The sequence below is a fragment of the Primulina eburnea genome, chromosome 6 (assembly GCF_022965805.1).
Source record: "Primulina eburnea isolate SZY01 chromosome 6, ASM2296580v1, whole genome shotgun sequence".
NCBI classification, from domain to species: Eukaryota; Viridiplantae; Streptophyta; class Magnoliopsida; order Lamiales; family Gesneriaceae; genus Primulina; species Primulina eburnea.
This window is the reverse complement of record NC_133106.1, coordinates 35,695,711-35,713,255: the sequence shown is the minus strand read 5'-3', so window position 1 is coordinate 35,713,255 and position 17,545 is coordinate 35,695,711. Positions and strand designations below refer to the sequence as shown.

The 17,545-nt window shown below is 34.0% G+C and overlaps 4 protein-coding genes across 6 annotated transcripts; all 4 read left to right on the top strand.

Annotated features, from left to right (window-relative positions):
* The first annotated feature begins 443 nt into the window (after positions 1-443).
* Positions 444-5,342, top strand: LOC140834763 (uncharacterized). 2 transcript variants are annotated; one of them, XM_073199880.1, is made up of 7 exons: positions 444-778; positions 887-994; positions 1,700-1,848; positions 2,504-2,585; positions 2,776-3,200; positions 3,957-4,386; positions 4,460-5,342. In XM_073199880.1, exons 1-5 carry the CDS (start codon positions 632-634, stop codon positions 2,917-2,919), a joined length of 630 nt encoding a protein of 209 aa, XP_073055981.1. In that variant the 5' UTR covers positions 444-631; the 3' UTR covers positions 2,920-3,200; positions 3,957-4,386; positions 4,460-5,342. The 2 variants fall into 2 exon arrangements, with proteins under 2 accessions (XP_073055981.1, XP_073055982.1); XM_073199881.1 differs by having other exon boundaries at positions 2,776-3,234.
* A 1,112-nt stretch (positions 5,343-6,454) lies between these two features.
* LOC140834761 (uncharacterized) lies at positions 6,455-8,950 on the top strand. Its single transcript, XM_073199875.1, has 8 exons — positions 6,455-6,706; positions 6,795-6,888; positions 7,332-7,451; positions 7,725-7,773; positions 8,058-8,157; positions 8,277-8,338; positions 8,480-8,538; positions 8,681-8,950. The coding sequence occupies exons 1-8, from the start codon at positions 6,555-6,557 to the stop codon at positions 8,783-8,785; spliced, it is 741 nt and encodes a 246-aa protein (XP_073055976.1). The 5' UTR covers positions 6,455-6,554; the 3' UTR covers positions 8,786-8,950.
* Positions 8,951-13,247: 4,297 nt separating this feature from the next.
* On the top strand, positions 13,248-14,565 carry LOC140834760 (uncharacterized). 2 transcript variants are annotated; one of them, XM_073199872.1, is made up of 2 exons: positions 13,248-13,406; positions 13,962-14,565. In XM_073199872.1, exons 1-2 carry the CDS (start codon positions 13,392-13,394, stop codon positions 14,346-14,348), a joined length of 402 nt encoding a protein of 133 aa, XP_073055973.1. In that variant the 5' UTR covers positions 13,248-13,391; the 3' UTR covers positions 14,349-14,565. The 2 variants fall into 2 exon arrangements, with proteins under 2 accessions (XP_073055973.1, XP_073055974.1); XM_073199873.1 differs by having other exon boundaries at positions 13,272-13,406; positions 14,025-14,565.
* A 1,982-nt stretch (positions 14,566-16,547) lies between these two features.
* LOC140835513 (cysteine proteinase inhibitor 1-like) lies at positions 16,548-16,928 on the top strand. The gene has a single exon (XM_073201004.1). The coding sequence runs from the start codon at positions 16,548-16,550 to the stop codon at positions 16,926-16,928; it is 381 nt and encodes a 126-aa protein (XP_073057105.1).
* The last annotated feature ends 617 nt before the right edge of the window (positions 16,929-17,545 follow it).

The window sequence follows — 17,545 nt, the reverse complement described above, 5'->3', positions numbered from 1 at the left end:
TTTTCTACCGAAATGGTTCGGTTATTTCGGTCGGTTATTTCGGTTTTGAAACAATTATTTAAATTAACAATATAAATATATTATAAAATATAATATGTTATATTTTTAAATGATTTCTTAGTAAAATATTTAAATATAAAGTGCAAATGAATTACATAAACAATAATCATCTAAGTATTATTCAAAATAATTCTTCATTCACTAATATAATCTCAATAAATAATATAAAATAAAAATAACATTATTACTTTAATTAAATTTCGGTCTTTTCGGTCGGTTCGGTTTTGACATTTATAATCCGAAACCGAACCAAATTAATTTCGGTTTTAACATTTATATCTGAATTATAAAATTCGGTTTTCGGTTCGATTTAGTGTTCGGTTTTTTCGGTTTGGATTTTCGATTTATTCGGTTTTATCCGAAGTTTGAACACCCCAACTGAGAACTGAATATTTGATTTGGAACAATGAAACATTCATGCGTTTTACGAAGAATCGGGTTCAACCCTGTCGACGCCACCACACCCAGAAACTAAACTAGATCCGATTTCTGAAAGATCACATTCAGTCCAGTCTCCACTCCTCGATCCACTGTCCATGCATTCACCTGACTGAAATTCTCCATCTCGAAGATGTATATGGCATATGGATGGCCGCAGGTCATCCCTCTGCAACTACCCAATGGCCCCTCCACCCAGCAGATCGTTTATCTCGAAGTCATCAATCGCTTGCTTCTCGTCGTCTCCCCCACTCACCTCGAGCTCTGGTCTTCATCTCAGGTATCTTTTATCTTCTTTTTTTCTTCCTTCTTTTGGGTTGTTTGTCGGGGAATTGCCTCTGGAATTTGGGTTTAATTTTATTGGTTTTTTTTTTTAAAAAAAAATCAGCATAGAGTGAGGTTGGGGAAGTACACGAGAGACGCGAATTCTGTCCAGAGAGAGGGGGAGAATTTGCAAGCTGTTTGGAGCCAAGATACGAAGCTCATTGCCATTATTGTAAGTGTTGGATCACTTGCTAAATAAATTTAAGCTGTTTCACAAAATGATGTGATCATTTGGTATGGTGAGACCTTGAATGTTTTGAGAAATTCTTCTATCAATCGGCAGATTTTCAGTAATTTTCCTAAAATTGAATGCATCCTGTCGCACTACGGAGTGTCCTGTCATGTCATTACTTGTCAAACCAACTATGAACTGGCAAATAGATTAGTTCAGATCGTGAATCCTGATTGAGCGATTTGTAGTCTAGAAAAAGACGGGAATCCTAGAGTTGGCAAGTCAGAGATTTGGTGTCCTGATTTCTTGAATTGAAGGAAAATTAATATTTAATGTGGTCGTCTGTAATTACATTTGTATCATGAGGTGATACCTATCTTTAAAGTTAAAAGATTGTAACTTTTACTAAATTGCTTAAATTAAGGGTTAATCTACTATAACTTATGTCAATCTGCTTACCAATAAATTCGGTTCCCCGATACTCTATGTATCTATTTCGGTGCTTGTATACTATAGTTGTTAAGATGATGGTACCATTTGTCATTAGATTGAAGTGATAAGTGGAATAGGTATATTGCATTCTATATTGAAATTCTATTCTTCTACTAAGTTTATTTAGTGTAAATTTAGGAAAAAGTAAATGGATTGATATTCGTATCATGTTTAGTGGTTGTTGGTCACTTAACTTCTGATCCCTTTTTGCAGACTTCTTCCTTCTATCTTCACATATTCAAGGTTCAGATCACAGAAAAAAAAATACATATTGGTGGGAAGCAACCAACTGGTTTGTTTCTTTTGAATATATCATTACTTCTCAGCGAGCAAGTCCCCTTGGCGAATAAGAATTTGACAGTGTAAGTACACGCCTAATTAATTATTTTTGGCTTCCAAAAACAAAAAACCAGGTTCATGCCTAACATAGTCTTTGGATGATACGGTCTATGCTCTGTTGTTCTTGTACTAAGATCCAGGCATCTAGCAATATTATTAAGTTTACTATACCCTTGAAATCTATGTGCTTTTTACAGAATTTGTTTGTTTTACTTATGGGTGCACATGGATGGATTATTTGATACATTTGCCATTGTTGCTATCTCAATTGATTTGGCTGGATATATATTTTTCAATCCATATATGACCGCTAGAAGAGGGTATCTTTTTACACAGATATCTGTTTTTCATAACTAATACTATGGTTATCCTATTCAACCAACTTTTATTTTATGATTTCAAAAGTTAAAAGAAAATATTAAAGAGAAAAACTCTTAGGTAATGCTTGATGGTGTTTTGAGAATTTTGTGTAAACATTTTCAAAAGGTCTTTTTGGAGGTATTTAATCGAAGGACATCGACATTTGTTTGGGTATTTTCTGAAGGAGAATTTTTTAAATATATATTTTATATCGTGTAAGAGTTTATTGAATTAGTGATGTGAACTCACTAATAAACTGTTGCTTGAAATATGTTACATTCACGGATTTTTTATTTTTTTTCCATCTATGAGTGTTAGGAGCAACATTATTTGTGATAACAAACACCTACTGATCGGACTCTCTGATGGAGCATTGTATAACATATCTTGGAAGGGTGAGGTATGTGATTTGGCATGATATTTTTTTATTTCTCTCTAGATAGCAAATCTTCTTAGATACTTTATTGCCAGAATAATATAATCATAGTGTGTATAGTCTAATTTTTTTTCTGCTGTATTGTTAACTATATTTTCTTACCTAGAGTTAAACCTTTAGAAAATCAAATAAAATTGCTCATTATTTTATACAGTTTTGCGGTGCATTTTATCTTGACACACGGCTGAATGATAATGCTGCCGCCAATACATTATCTTATCCCCTGGGCAATGAGAAGGCTTCTAGTGAAACTCAAGGCATTCATGGGTCCAACCATATGAACCTTGCTGTATCGTAGAAATCTGCTGTTATTCATCTTGAATATTCCATCCCTTTGAGGTTGCTAACTGTCTTGTTTTCTGATGGTGAACTCGTACTATGCTATGTGAGCAAGAAAGGTCTTAGGCATACCGAATCTATCAGAGTGGAAAGACGTTTGTCTCCTGGTGATGTCGTATGTGCATCAATGGCTCCAGAGCAACAGATTCTTGCTGCTGGAACTCGAAAAGGCATCGTTGAGCTGTATGACCTCGCAGAGTCAGCCTCACTGATCCGCTCTGTTTCTTTATCCGATTGGGGGCAAGCGTTTTTAATTGCTTGCAGGAATCAGAAAGTATTATTCATGCTTATTAGCTGTTCATTACCACTTATTTCTTGGATTCTTTGGAATTAAACTTTAATATTTCACCTACTCCAACTAGATGATGTGTTGTATTTCTTGTGTAAGAAATTTTAAGTCTCTCCAACCTACTTACTTTGAGTGTATGGTAGAATCTTTGCTTTGTTCAAGAGATAATGATGTGCTGGATACACACTTCTAAGTGGTTGATTAAAGAGCTGGACTCTGGATGACTGAAAACTTTAGTTAGTAGTGATTTAGAAGACTTGCAAATCTGCGTGATTAATAGGCTGATTTCAAATCTGAAAATCAAATTTTCTTGTAGCTGAATAGGTTAATGTTTTGGAAATTGGCGGTCAAATTTGGTGTTAAACTTGTTAAAGATTGTATAAATATTGTTGGCATAAGTGGTCCGATATTTCTAGCTAATAGTGCTGGGAGAATATATATGTGCTTAAAAATTTTTGATTCATGTCTGTTTAAAGGTCTTCCAAAGAATTTATTATCAACATTCTAATTTGAAACTTTGAGTGCATGTTCTGGTTTCCACCTTTAGTGTACTGCTATAAGCTAATGCAGATCAGACATATGATTAGCTCGAAGTTCATCAAATTTCTTTTCCCAAAATTTCAGTACCATCTGCCTCATATAATGATCTCTGTCCGCTTTTAAACCATACAGAATGAGCTTAATGTCTTCATGTGGCCTTGTCGCAGATATTCGGTGGAAGATACTGGTCCTGTCAATTGTATAGCGTCGAACTCTGATAACTCTACATTTGCTGTTGGATGGAAGTTAAGAGGACTTACAGTTTGGTCTGTTTCTGGTTGTCGTTTGATGTCTTCAATCAGTCAAATATGTATGAGTTCTGTTTCGTCTCCTGTGGTTAAGCCAAATCAGGATCTCAAGTATGAACCCATGATGGGCGGAACCTCGCTGATGCAATGGGATGAGTATGGATATAGATTATATGCAACCGAGTAAAGATCATCAGAGAGAATTATTGTGTTTTCTTTTGGAAAATGCATTAACAGAGGTGTTTCTGTTACAACCTATCTACGGCAAATTATCTATGGTGAAGACCGCTTGCTTGTTGTTCAGTCAGAAGATACTGATGAACTGAAGATCTTGCACCTCAATCTTCCAGTTATGTATCGTATAAATGCCCTTTCCTCCGTACATTTATTTGTTTCTTCTGATTGACTATGCATTATACCAGGTTTCTTATGTGTCCCAAAACTGGCCTTTTCTACATGTTGCTGCTAGTAGGGATGGAATGTACCTGGCAGTAGCAGGGCTTCACGGCTTAATCTTGTACGACATACGCCTGAAGCGGTGGAGAGTATTTGGAGATGTTACTCAAGAACAAAGAATTCAGTGCAGGGGTTTGTTATGGTTGGGGAAAATTATTGTGGTCTGCAATTATGTGGACTCTTCCGATATGTGAGAAATTAACGCACTGAATATTTTCTTTAGTGATTGGTTATATGGATTTCCTTTTAAAATGTCTCTCCTATGTTAGCCTTTGCCAATGCTTGTTGCTTAGAATCTATTATACTTTTTTGAGATGAAAATGCATCTTTGTCGAGAATTTTCTGGTGAGATATTTTTTGAAAAACAATTTTCTTTTTTGTGAAGAATGATTCTCCCCCACGTCATTAATGTTTGCTTTTAAGTGTTAAAAGCTTTCAACTGTTGGAGGAGAAGAAAAATGAGGCAACTGAATGTTTGAAATTCATGGATCGGTTCAGTTTAGTTTTTTCGGAAGAAGAGATGCCACTTCACTGTTTTTGACCTGACACCAAACGGTTGTCGTTCCAGAAATCAGGGCAAGACTGTAGAGATTTTCGGTACAAGTGACAGAAAAAAATCGTTTGTATATTTACATAAACATTGTAGTTTTTAGGTTGAGTTCAATAGCCTGTACAATCTCCTTTTTGGGTCATTTTAGAGATGATGCATTTTTGTGCGGTTTATTATTAGTATTTGTACAAAGCTTTTTCAGGTCAAAATGGGTTCAGCTAGGGGATAATTTGTACTTGAAATGCACATTTAGAGTAAAAATCAATAATTTATCTCTTAATCCGAGTGATTTTACATTTCATATTGCGACCATATATAGATCGAATGAGGATCATATATCGTTTTTGAACATATAGTTATCTGTCAATTTCTAGCTCTAAGTTGCTAGTTTTTGATGAAATATATTATAACATAGGGATCGTCAACTAGTCAAAATTATTTAAACAGTGGGAACGAATACTGGCCAAATAAAGATTTCGAGACAATAAGGTAGAGACTCAAGTCTAGAAATCCTCACAACCTTAAGGTGTGCTAGGTTTCGATTTCATTATTTTTTGACAAAATAATTTTTTTAATTCTGCTCTTTTTAACAGACAATAACTTATTGTAGTGGTTAAATTAAGTGAGTATTTGCTTGAATACTTTATTCAGTAGTATTCAGATATTAAAAAACAAGCTATCTAGTGTTGTAATGTAATATTTTCGAAATAAATGAAAATTAATGATCATCTCAGAATGTCGAAATGCGCTTCTAAAAAAGAAAGAAGGCATTATTATTTCCTTCCTTGATCCTTTTAAATAAAAAAACATTCAAAATTCAATTTTTTCTTGAAATAGAAGTTTTTGCATTTGAACTAGAAGAAAAGAAAGCCTAAGTTATTCGCACAAAATTTATGGGTTTCCTCGTTTTATGAGTGCAAACAAAAACCAAGTTGTTCAATGTTAAAGTTGGCCAAATCATGACTCATGAACAGATTTGCTACTTAATTTTTTTTATTTTTTTTAGCTGTTTTGCTACTTAATCTTGAAAGTGAATGGAGGGGGAAACAAACCTAGTTTCCAAGATACCCCAACGACCATTCCATCCTCCACGGTGGGTTGCACCACGAATTCTGTGTTATTCGCCAAGATTTTGATATGAGAAGAAGCAAGCAATTGCTGCAAAGGAAATTAGAACCCATCAACACAAATATAGTTGAAATGACCCACTCCCGTTAAAGTTTTCGTAGTTGATTTATTTTTACAAGTGCTCTAGTTTGAAAAAATTAGAAATCGAATTTAAGAAGTGAATTTTTTTTATTTTTAATAAAAAATTTTGAGAAAATTACATAAATATAATTTTTTCAATAAGCAATAGTCCATTTGTTTTAGCCCGTTTTATAACGGGCCAATAAGCCCAGTTAATGCTCTTGTGAGTCCTATTTGGGCTACTCAGTTCCAAAGTCGCCTGCAGAACCCGGAGATTCTTGTAAAATTTGGAACGGGAGCGAGATCTGAAGTGTGATACTCCAATGGCGGAAGATTTGGTTCTGGACACAGCGATCAGAAACTGGGTATTGATACCACTATCAGTAGTTATGGTCCTCATCGGGATCCTCCGTTACTTCGCCTCCAAGCTGATCCGTTCCGATCAAGTTCCCGACATCAAAATGGTCAAAGAAGGGTACTCTTTCTTGAATTTGGTTGATCGTTCCAGCAGCGAATTTAGATTTATCAGCTCTTTTTTTACATTTTTTTGTTTTTATCATCAGGCAAGTGATAATTAGGGCAAGGAACCTTAGGGCAGCAGCGAATTTTATTCCCGAGAAATCGTTTCGTGCTCGCAGGTTTTATTTCAGCAACGAGGTGAGGAACTAAGAATTTTGATTTGGGAACTGTCTTTATGTTGATTTTTGCTGCTTTGTTGTCATCAAAGTTTCGCCTCTATGCTTCCTTTATCTCGTTTGTTTAATAAGATAAGATAAGCTGAAAATATTGTATTTTTATAGCATATGGTAAGAAATAAGCATTCAAATGATCATGCGAAAACAAGTTAATAGGATGGGAAGCTAGAAATTGCCCGTCTCTCGAATTCAAGGAGTACACCTATCGTAGATTGAAATGTTGATTATGATGCTGAATGCAAATTTTAATGAATACAGCAGAAGATGTTTTGAATGTAAACGGCCACCATAGTACTTTTATCTGAGGGAGTTCAGCTCGTAGGAATAAATCTTATTGCTAGACGGCAATGAGTTGTGTTTATTATTATTATTTTTTTGAAGGTAAAATATGATTTGACATTGCAGGAGAATGGATTATTGCACGTGCCCAAGGGTCAAGCTCCGAATCCCCAGGCTCAGATGTTTTCTGATCCAAATATGGCTATGGATATGATGAAGAAAAATCTTTCGATGATTATACCACAGGTGTACTTCTTGGTTTACTCGACCCTACCCCTGCTGGTGCTGGCAGTGGCCGCAAGGGTCGATCCAACGGCTCGGATTTTTTCGAGTCAATTTTTTTTTTTTTTTACATGGAGATGGGCCCGAGTGATCCGGGCCGTTCATTGCCCGTGCAGGCACTGCCTGCACAGACAGGGTGAAACAATCCGTACTTCCTGCATATTTCTATCTGAATTCTGTCAATTTCTAGGTGGCAAGAACTGTCATTCTTACCATATTTATCGTCTTATTTTACAGACGCTTACTTTTGCATGGGTTAATTTTTTCTTCTCCGGATTTGTGGCAGGTTGGCTTTCTTTATTTTCTTTCCTGTCCTCACTAAATTGAATATTGCAAAATGTTTACTTTTCTTTAGCGTGCTTTATCTCTGATTGTAAGTTTCATGCGCTTCATTTTTCTTTTTAGAATATTTAGATTCAGTTGTTTTGAAATAACTGATAGTAAGATTGATTTTGTTTGGTCTGAAGAAATAGAAAAGAATGAATGCCATGTGTCATCGACTAGCATGTTCTTTTTCTAATCTTCTCACGCGTAGTACTAACATGAGTAATTGCGCGTCGTGTTTCACAGCAAAGATTCCTTTTCCACTAACCCAAAGATTCAGGGCAATGCTGCAAAATGGTATAGACTTGAGCACTGTTGATGTCAGCTATGTTAGCAGTCGTTCCTGGTAACTTTTTACCTTGCTATGACCTTTCATATCACCAATGAAACACAGATTGTAGCGAGCTGTGCTATAGATTCTCACACTGCTCAGTGGATCTGATGATTAATTTTTCATGCTGCCAGGTATTTTCTCAATCTATTCGGGCTTAGAGGTCTCTTCAGTCTTATACTGGGAGAAGATAATGGTAAGTGTTTCTTGAACTTCAACTCCTCCTAATTCATGTATTTTTGTTGCTTATTTTCTGTGTTGTAAAATGGTTTATGGCTGGTTCTATGTATTCTTTGGGTATGACGGTGAATTAACACAAGTATTTGATTTTGATCAGCAACCGATGATACACAACGTATGATGCAAATGAGTGGTTTTGGATTTGACCCCACAAGGGTACACCTTTAATTTTCTGTCTTGTTCCCCAATTTATTTTATGAATGTCGCTCAGTAATCAGCATCAATTAATGTGACTGTCTTAGTAAATGTATATGCATACAAATTTGTCTTGATTTATTATCTTTGCGTATTGGCTCAGAGTTTGAGTGCAGAGAAAGATAACCTAGACATCGTTCAGCATGATTGGGCCCTGCCAAAATTTGAGCAACGAGCAGAAGCTGTTTTGAAGAAGCTCGTCAGCTGAGAAAGAATTAGAGCACGCGTCACGAACAAGTAGTATTACTTCGTTGCAGCTTTTAATTTAGTTGGCGCAGTTATTGCGAGTTGACTTGAGGATTTTAAGCTCCTAAACAGCCAAAATCTTAGTGCATGTGTTCACTTCTATTGTTATGTTTTACTGATTGCTTAATCGCCCTCGTCAGATCAAGAGCCAAAGTCTATACCATCCCGGTTGAACCAAAAGATTACGGCCTGGTGATAGGAGGATTATTTCTTTTAATGAATAAAAACTGGAGTAATTTTACACTAGTTAACTGTCAAACTTACTTTGGACAATGAAAATTTGTACTTCGGGCAACTATCAAGCTTATTATATGTATGTTTTAATAATAAATGTTCTTATTTCTATTTTCATATGTTAATTTATTTTATGTATTAATTATTTCTATTTAGGTTATATTATTTTAGAACATATTATAATTTGTAGGGTTCAATTTATCAACTTTTATTTGTAGGAGAATAAAAATCAATTTCTTTGATATAATATTTGGAAGTTCTATTTATTTCATTACAAAATTTTAGGAATCCTGTAGATTAATGTGTATACAAATTATTTATACATATCTAACTTGTTAAATTATATAATTTTATTTATTTATTATTATTATATATATTAAATTTTGATTGAATATTTGGTCCATTTTACAACTCTAATTATTTTCAACATTCAATAATTTCAACTTTATTTTCAACATTTATCATCAATTTTACTTGAAAATACACATCTTTTTAACGACGTATTTCGAGTACTTTTTAAATAATTTTATATCTGTGGAACAGTACACTATTATTATTTTGTTTTGCTTAATATATTATGTAAATTGTATTAATAGAAGGATTATGACATCTCTTTTTCAAAGTCTATCTACGGGGACTTAATCTAGTAGTAAATACGAACGAGGGTGTCACTAATTCAATCTTGGCTTCAATAATACACACACACTGAAATCGAAAGGACATGGTACAAGTGGGTGGCTTTTATTCTTCCGACAATCACACGTGTCTTTGTCCTATTTGTCCACGACAATATCAGCCCCACCTTGGTCAAAGGTTTCCTGAATCTAATCTCGTATCTGAGTAGATAACTTTATTGTATGGTGTATGTTTCTACCATGATTGTCGGTATGGACAGTCTCCCTGCACTTCCACTTTTTGGGTATATCATATCATATCTATGTGGACATTATTCTCATTTTATTTCAATGGATAAGATCTTACCACGTATATAATTTCAAAAAAAATGGGTCTTATATATACATGGACAAATCTTGATCATTCATCCTATCATAAAGAATGTTCACATGAAATAAACATCTTTTTGAATCATTGATATTTACTTACGACAAACCTAAAAGATATAGCGCCGGAGGTTGTGTAAAAGAAAAAGCCCCCAATGATTCAATGTCATGCAAATGAACTATTTATTTACTCAAAGGAATTAAAGTAAACTCACCATGCAATAATAATAATTAAATAAATTAATGCGTGTGCAGCGGGATATCAATTAAATTATACATTGCACTAAAATTTAATTATTAAGTTTTATATATTTTCGAATTATATAAAATATTTATTTTATTTTTAAAATTCAAATACAATGCCTCTGTATATCAATTATCAACAACTAAAATTTAAATTTAATATGAATAGAAGATTGATATTGGTTGTATTTTGAAAAAAAATTAAAATTTATATAATACTAAAACTTTAATAATTAAGATTTATATATTTTTCGAATTATATAAAATAATGATTTTATTTTTGAAAAAATAAAATAAAAAAATATAAATCTTAATTATTAAATTTTAATGTAATATATAATTTAATTGGTACAATCAAAAATAATATAAAATGATATTTTTTTATTATGATATAAATTGTAATAGTATATATAATTGAATCCGAGCCAACGAACGCAGCCACATAAACAGCGGCAGCTCGCCACTGAGGACGGACATGTCCTCTGTTGCCAGTGGCACTGTGCGGTCATTTTCAAAACACCATCGGCAACATTAATTTTGAAATTATATACTTTTTAAAAAATTAATAATAAAAAAAAACCCGTGTGAATCAGTGATGAGTAAGATCCAGCGTGGCTTATGTAAATGGGCCTCACTTCCGAGTGAAAGCATCTGATAAATGGGTCCCGCCCAGATTCAAAGACGGAGATTCACTTTGGGAATGGAAGATGATGTGTACATATTATATGGAAGTTTTATTTTAGTGTATCTTAACGAGATTATCAGTCGATCATTTTATTATAAAATAAAAATTATTGACGAATTTTATTTTATTTTTTTCAAATAAAATATTTGATCCATGATTTAATACAAAAAAAATCTCTGTTTAATCCAAATGAAACATAGAATCCCGAGTTTTGGGAGCCACGTGAATCAATAGTAAGCTATTAGTATATATATGAATTTATTTAATACAGATGGGGTGGACTGGTTGGTCTCTCATGATTTTGTTTTCATATATTTCATATTTATATATATTGAAAAATATAATTCTTTTTCTTGTAAAATATTTCTCTGGTTTCGGTTAGGGCTGAAAATTAAGACTTAGACATAATAAATTATCATATACAAATATAAGTAAGGTAAAAATGTATTTTGAAAAAATATTAAAATATATTATAAAATGTTCTTATATTAATTCAATTTTAAAAAATTATAATACCATAAATTTAGTAGGACTTGGAAGTACTTTTAGGCTGCGTTTGGTTGGAAGGATAGGATAAACTAATGATTAATATGTAAATGATAAAGAAAATGATTTTGGTAGGATTGTAATATATGGTGTAAAATAATATTATGTTTGGTAAGATTTTTAAGTGTATGATAATTATGAATTTTTGGTTGAAAATTAGCGACGGATTGTAAAAACCGTCGCTATTAGCGACGGTTTTTGAGAAACCGTCGCCGATCTGGTTTTGAATTATTTTAGTTATTAAAAAAGTTGACATTTAGCGCCCGTTTGAAAAAAACCGTCGCTATTTGCGACGGTTTTTACAAACCGTCGCTAACAGCTGTCGGCCGGCGGCGGTGGTGGAGGCGGCAGTCGGTGGCGGGAGTGGTGGTAAGTTTGATTTTAGGCGGGAAGTGATGGTGAGTTTGAATTTAAGAGAAGGATAAAATTGGAAAAATCGGAGGTATTAAGAGTGGGATAAATAATCCTAGGAGGTGAGGAGGTATTATTTTAACCTACCTAATATAACCTAATCATTCATAGGAGGAATTGACTTGGTTAAATAATCACCCCAACCAAACGCCGGATAAAATAGGATAAAATTATCTATTCTACCCAATCACCGAACATAAAATCAGTACAACATATGAGAGTGTGGTGAAATAGTAGTCGCCACTTGCTCATGCAATTATCAGTACAGAACAGACCGTCAAGAAAAGACAACGACAGGCAGAGTAAATTTGGCTCCACCATGTGTCTTTGTCCGTTCAAAATCCTACTTAATTACTTTGTTGAGTTGGACGAGAGATTTATACGATTGAATCTTAAATTCGTCTCAAATTTAAAATATTGATATAAGATGAATTACAATTCATCGACAAAATCCCATTTTTTGTAATATATTTAAGAATTGCATTTTTATTATATGTTTGCTTTTATGTGATTTTGATTTTCTATATTATCAAATATCAATATAAGTCTTATACTTTCGATTTTTGACACTACAAATATATATATATATATATATATATATATATATATATATATATATATATATATATGTATGTATGTATGTATGTATGCATGCGCAAGACAGCCAAGTCTTCTGCAGCCTTTCTTCCTCTATTCCTCTTTCATTGATGGTAAAAAATCCATTTACGACCAAACATTCATTGACATAGAGACCTTCAGAAATTAAAAACAAGGGTGACATGTGATTATATCATATGAAATGTTTTTAAAAAGTATTAGAGAATTGACAAAAACTTGGGTGAGACGATATCAGCGAGTAGTATTTTGTGGAACATAACTTTTATTTGGTCATTCATGAAAAATATTATTTTTTTATGCTAAGAGTATTAATTTTTATTGTGAATATCAATAGGATTGACGCGTCTCACAAATAAAAATTCGTGAGATCGTCTCACAAAATACCCACTATAGAAAATTTCAAAATTTTACGCATTCACACGTCAATTGAATGAATGTTTTGTCCAAATTAAATTAGCCAATCGGTCTCACGAAATACCTACTCTAGAAAATTTCAAAATTCTACGCATTCCACGTCAATTGAATGAATGTTTTGTCCAAATTAAATTAGCCAACCGCTTGGTCCACCTATACTTTACATCCGATCTTGATATGCCAACTCCGCTAATAATGCTTATCGCTCCCGAAATTTGTGCCTCATTTCTTTATTTTATTTATTTATTTGATATACCAATGATTTTTCATTCCTATAAATACCCATAGAAATGATCATCTCTCCTCACCCCTTTCGAGAACATCACTTGTAGTGTTTCTCTTCTTTTTTCTCTAGTTTTCACCACAGTTCCACAACTCTCTTCTTCATTTAGTTGTCTCTCGTTTTCCAAAACACAATGGCCACAGCTGAGGTACCCATGCATCGATCATATATGGTTTCTTGAACAAGTTCTTGAAAATACCTCAACTTCTTTATCTTGAATTAAACTTTTCAGATCTTGATAAGTGGGTGGGAATTATGGAGTTTTAGTTGATAAATTTTGCATCTTGTGACGCTAAGAGATGTATCAAACTGATTATTGCATGAATATATTTGATCTGAATGATATTCTTTGAGTATTGAGTGTTTAATCATATATATATATATCATCAATCAAGATTAGATAGCTTTCTTGATGATCCATTAGCTAGCTAGATCTAACTATATATATACATATTGATGTTTGATTTCCTTTGTTTTCTACTATATATATTTCAAGAACGATCGATATTTGATCTGTTCTCGGATTAATTATAATTAAAAAAAAACAAAACTAAGACTTGGTGCTGGATTTGTTTAAAAATTCGAGCTTCGCTTCGAATTAAATCCATCGGGTTGATTCTTGGATAGGCACATGAAAATAAGACAATAGTTGTGAAATCTAAAACTCTTGGGAAATGATATCTGAAACGTTTGTTAATCATAGGTGACAGTTCCAACACCTGCGGCAGAGAGAGTAGAGAAAGCAGTCCCAGAAAATGATGAGGAGGTGGATGCCGTGCCACCTGCTCCGGAGGCGCCGACAGAGATCGAGAAGCCAGTAGTTGCTGAAAGCGTGGAAGTACCACCAGAAAACGAGCCCGAGGAAGCCTCGACAGAAGAACCAGCTGAAGTAGTTGCTGCTGAAGAGCCTGCAGAGGAGGAACCCACGCCGGAAATAGAAGCTACTGAGGAGGTGGTCTTTGAAGATCCCGTTGCTGTCGAAGAGACTCGAACAAAAGAAGCCTACACCGATGAACCGGAGGCTCCAGCACCGGAAGAGGCCGTGGCGGTTGGAGAAGTTCCGGCTGAGAAAAGCGAAGATCGTGAGTGAAGAAGGTTAATGCAGTGTTCGAGTTCTTTTGGTTATATAAGCTGCGTACCAGAGTCTATGGAGTGATCTGCTGTCTACTTGTTTCTGTCATTTATGTTTGTTTGTATTTCGCGTCTTGATATATTAATGGTAAGGGTTCTTGTATTGGTGTTTTTGAAGCCAAAATCATGTGGAATGAGTATCATCTCATGAGTTGTGTTGTGCTTTTATCTTAAAATGGGTTTAAGAGTGCGAATTTTTCTGTATTAAAAGTTGAGTCCATTAAGATCATATTTGCTGGTCCAAATAATCAGACGTAATTTAATTATAGTCACGTATTTTAGATGTCGTGTTAAACTCAAACGAACCCATCTTCAATCCAAGTTGTCCGGAAGTATTTGATGGAATGTGGTCACAGCTAGCATGGATCAATGAATCAGATATTATATTGATTTGGTGGTTTGTATTTCTATCGAAATATATTTTGCTTAGAAGATAATTCCTCCTCGTATTATAATTTCTTGGATTTTTTTTTGTTATGCAAAAAGAAAAAATCAACGTGTTTTGTATTGATTTTGTGGTTTGTACTGAATTTTTATCTGAAAAACAGGTCTTTAATATTAAATTTTGTTTTATATATTTTGATGTCAGATATTTTTTCCTTCACTTCACTGATAGAAAGACTTTACTTCAAATTTCAAGTACTTTTTTCTAATGTATTTGGTCTGTTGCTTGATTATATCATCCATTAACTTGCCTTAACTTGCCTCTATATATCCACAGTTCTTGTGGAATTCAGCCGTTGTAGTAATTTTACGACATGGTTTAAAGCTATGCACAGTGGTCCTCTCATCTTTTCTTCTTCTTTTTTTTTTTGGTTGGAAAATGGAGATGTACAATTGCCTGTCAATATTTAAATTCATACAAAGTAAATTAAATAAAACTAATCACAAAAGATTTGAATAATTAATAATTACAACCCAATCAATCCTCTCTTTAATGTCATCTCAAATCCATAGAAGCCCACCCGCAGCATTAGCACTAGTCCTGAAAACGACGACTCCAAATGTAAAAAAAGCAAGCAAGAATAAAAATTCAACGACCCAAGTTTCCTACATATGGCATCACAAACGTAACCCTTCTCCCAACACACAATCAAAATGGGTTGTGTGAAATCAGGCTCTTTCCTCATCCTTACGCTGTTTTCCTCTATCTTGACTTGTAGTTATCTGAAAGTTACCGGGTGCCGCTCCAATATACCAAAAATCCCAAGGTGGTGGAGCTTGGGGAATACGTTGTCCACGAACATATAAGCTGGCTCAAACTCATTGATCGAAGGAGCCACGCAAGTGGATGACAACGGGTTGAATTTTAGGCTTGTGGTGTCGGCCAAGAATGGGAAGAGGTCGCACAGGTACCGGGCAATGGTGCATTAGCAGCCGTATAGACATTTCAGGAACCTTGCTTCTTTTACTAATGTTTGAGGTTGATGCTCTGTCGACATGATATGGATTGACAAATAAAATGTTCTGAAAACAATTTATAAATCAATAGAAATTTGTTATTTTTCAGTAAAAATACAAAACGTTCATCAGTAACATTAATTATTAACAATATTTATAATGTATTGTTTGTGAACACTGAATAATGGCATTTGTCGACCACTAATAGAGAAACAAAGATATACAAATCAAAGCCAGTCGCATGGGTTCGACTCCCCAGTAAAATTTGTTGTCGCATGTTGTTTTTATGAATAATATGATTTACAAGCTATTGTATTAATCGAAATTAATTTTATAATTTCGAGTCAACCAAATACATGATTTTTTGCATGGTAAATAATGATATTAACTCTCAAATAAAAAATTTGAATATTATTCCTTATATTCAGACATCGTATTCTAAACTTCATCTAAAGCTTATCTTCAATCAATATTGAACTCTTTGTATTAAAGAATATGTTCTGATATTTAAGAAGATATTGTCATAACAAGACAATATATTCTCAGCGTTATGACAATATCTTCTCAGCGTTATATATATATATATATATATATATATATATATATATATAAAAGAAGTTAAATAACCAAAAATAATGGGTATGTATGTCTTGTTCACACACGTCGAAATAAATGCAGTTTTCCGTGTGCCCCAACCGTCCCATCTTGATATTTCAGTTTTCCCACAGATTCGTCATCTTCATCATTGCACGGAAACATGGCACTCAAATTTCGCTCTCTTATCCTCGCAATCCTTCCTATTCTGGTGGCCTCTATTATGTATGAAGCCTCCGCCGCTTTGGGAGGCGGAAGAGGCCCCGCTCTCGGCGGTTGGATGCAGATCAAGAACCCCCAAGACCCGCAGGTGTTGGGGATCGCTAAATTCGCGGTGGAGGAGCACAACAAGCAGACTGGAGAAGAGTTGCAGTTTGTAAAGGTGATCAAGGGAGAGACGCAAGTGGTTGCCGGTATGAATTACCGTCTGGTTATTTCCGCTAAGGAAATCGGGGCCTCGGCGCTGAAGAATTATGAGGCGGTCGTCTGGGTGAAGCCCTGGCAGAAATTCAGGCAACTCACTTCTTTCGTAGAAATTAACTGATTTGTAGGACGGCGATTGGATTGATGTTCATCGCTATAGTAGTATATTTGATGAACTTCTGTAAACGATGAAATAACGTTTCATCTTTGTTTAAGATTGAACGTTGCTTGTGTGGTAATTAATTACAATTGCTGCAAACTTGACGAAACTTTTAGCTATCTCACAACTCTTAATCTCGTAACACTCTTCAAATAAAAATAATCTGATTCTTCAAGTATTTTACAATAAGATACATTTAGTACAAATAACCATTAATGATCGAAATGAATAATTAAGCGTGATCGAAATAAACTCTTATTGTTTCAGATTTTTTGAACCCACAGCAACATTGCAATTCAATGCATATGCGAACACTAATAGAAGACCTCGAGTTCGAAACTGAGAGAATGAAAGTAAAGTAAGAACGAAAGAATTTTGTCTTCCAATGGTGGTGGATCGCGTATTTTTATTTAGAATATTTGAAATTCTCGATCAAATTTATATATGAAGTTTGATATTCGCGACCATATTCCATTTATATTAGGGAGGAGCTTGATATATGTGTTGTAATGTTGACAAGTTATCATTTTATCTCGCGAGACAAATAAGAGATGTATAAAAAAATTATTCGAGTTCTC

What these genes read in the sequence shown, in the direction of transcription:
- LOC140834763 (XM_073199880.1), top strand. Translation starts at nt 632, where the DNA reads ATGTATATGGCATATGGATGGCCGCAGGTCATCCCTCTGCAACTACCC. An exon ending in CGAAGCTCATTGCCATTATT is followed by an intron (nt 995 to 1,699) that starts GTAAGTGTTGGA and finishes CCCTTTTTGCAG; the next exon opens with ACTTCTTCCTTCTATCTTCA. An exon ending in GCGAATAAGAATTTGACAGT is followed by an intron (nt 1,849 to 2,503) that starts GTAAGTACACGC and finishes TATGAGTGTTAG; the next exon opens with GAGCAACATTATTTGTGATA.
- LOC140834761 (XM_073199875.1), top strand. Translation starts at nt 6,555, where the DNA reads ATGGCGGAAGATTTGGTTCTGGACACAGCGATCAGAAACTGGGTATTG. An exon ending in ATCAAAATGGTCAAAGAAGG is followed by an intron (nt 6,707 to 6,794) that starts GTACTCTTTCTT and finishes TTTTATCATCAG; the next exon opens with GCAAGTGATAATTAGGGCAA. An exon ending in TTTCGATGATTATACCACAG is followed by an intron (nt 7,452 to 7,724) that starts GTGTACTTCTTG and finishes CTTATTTTACAG; the next exon opens with ACGCTTACTTTTGCATGGGT.
- LOC140835513 (XM_073201004.1), top strand. Translation starts at nt 16,548, where the DNA reads ATGGCACTCAAATTTCGCTCTCTTATCCTCGCAATCCTTCCTATTCTG.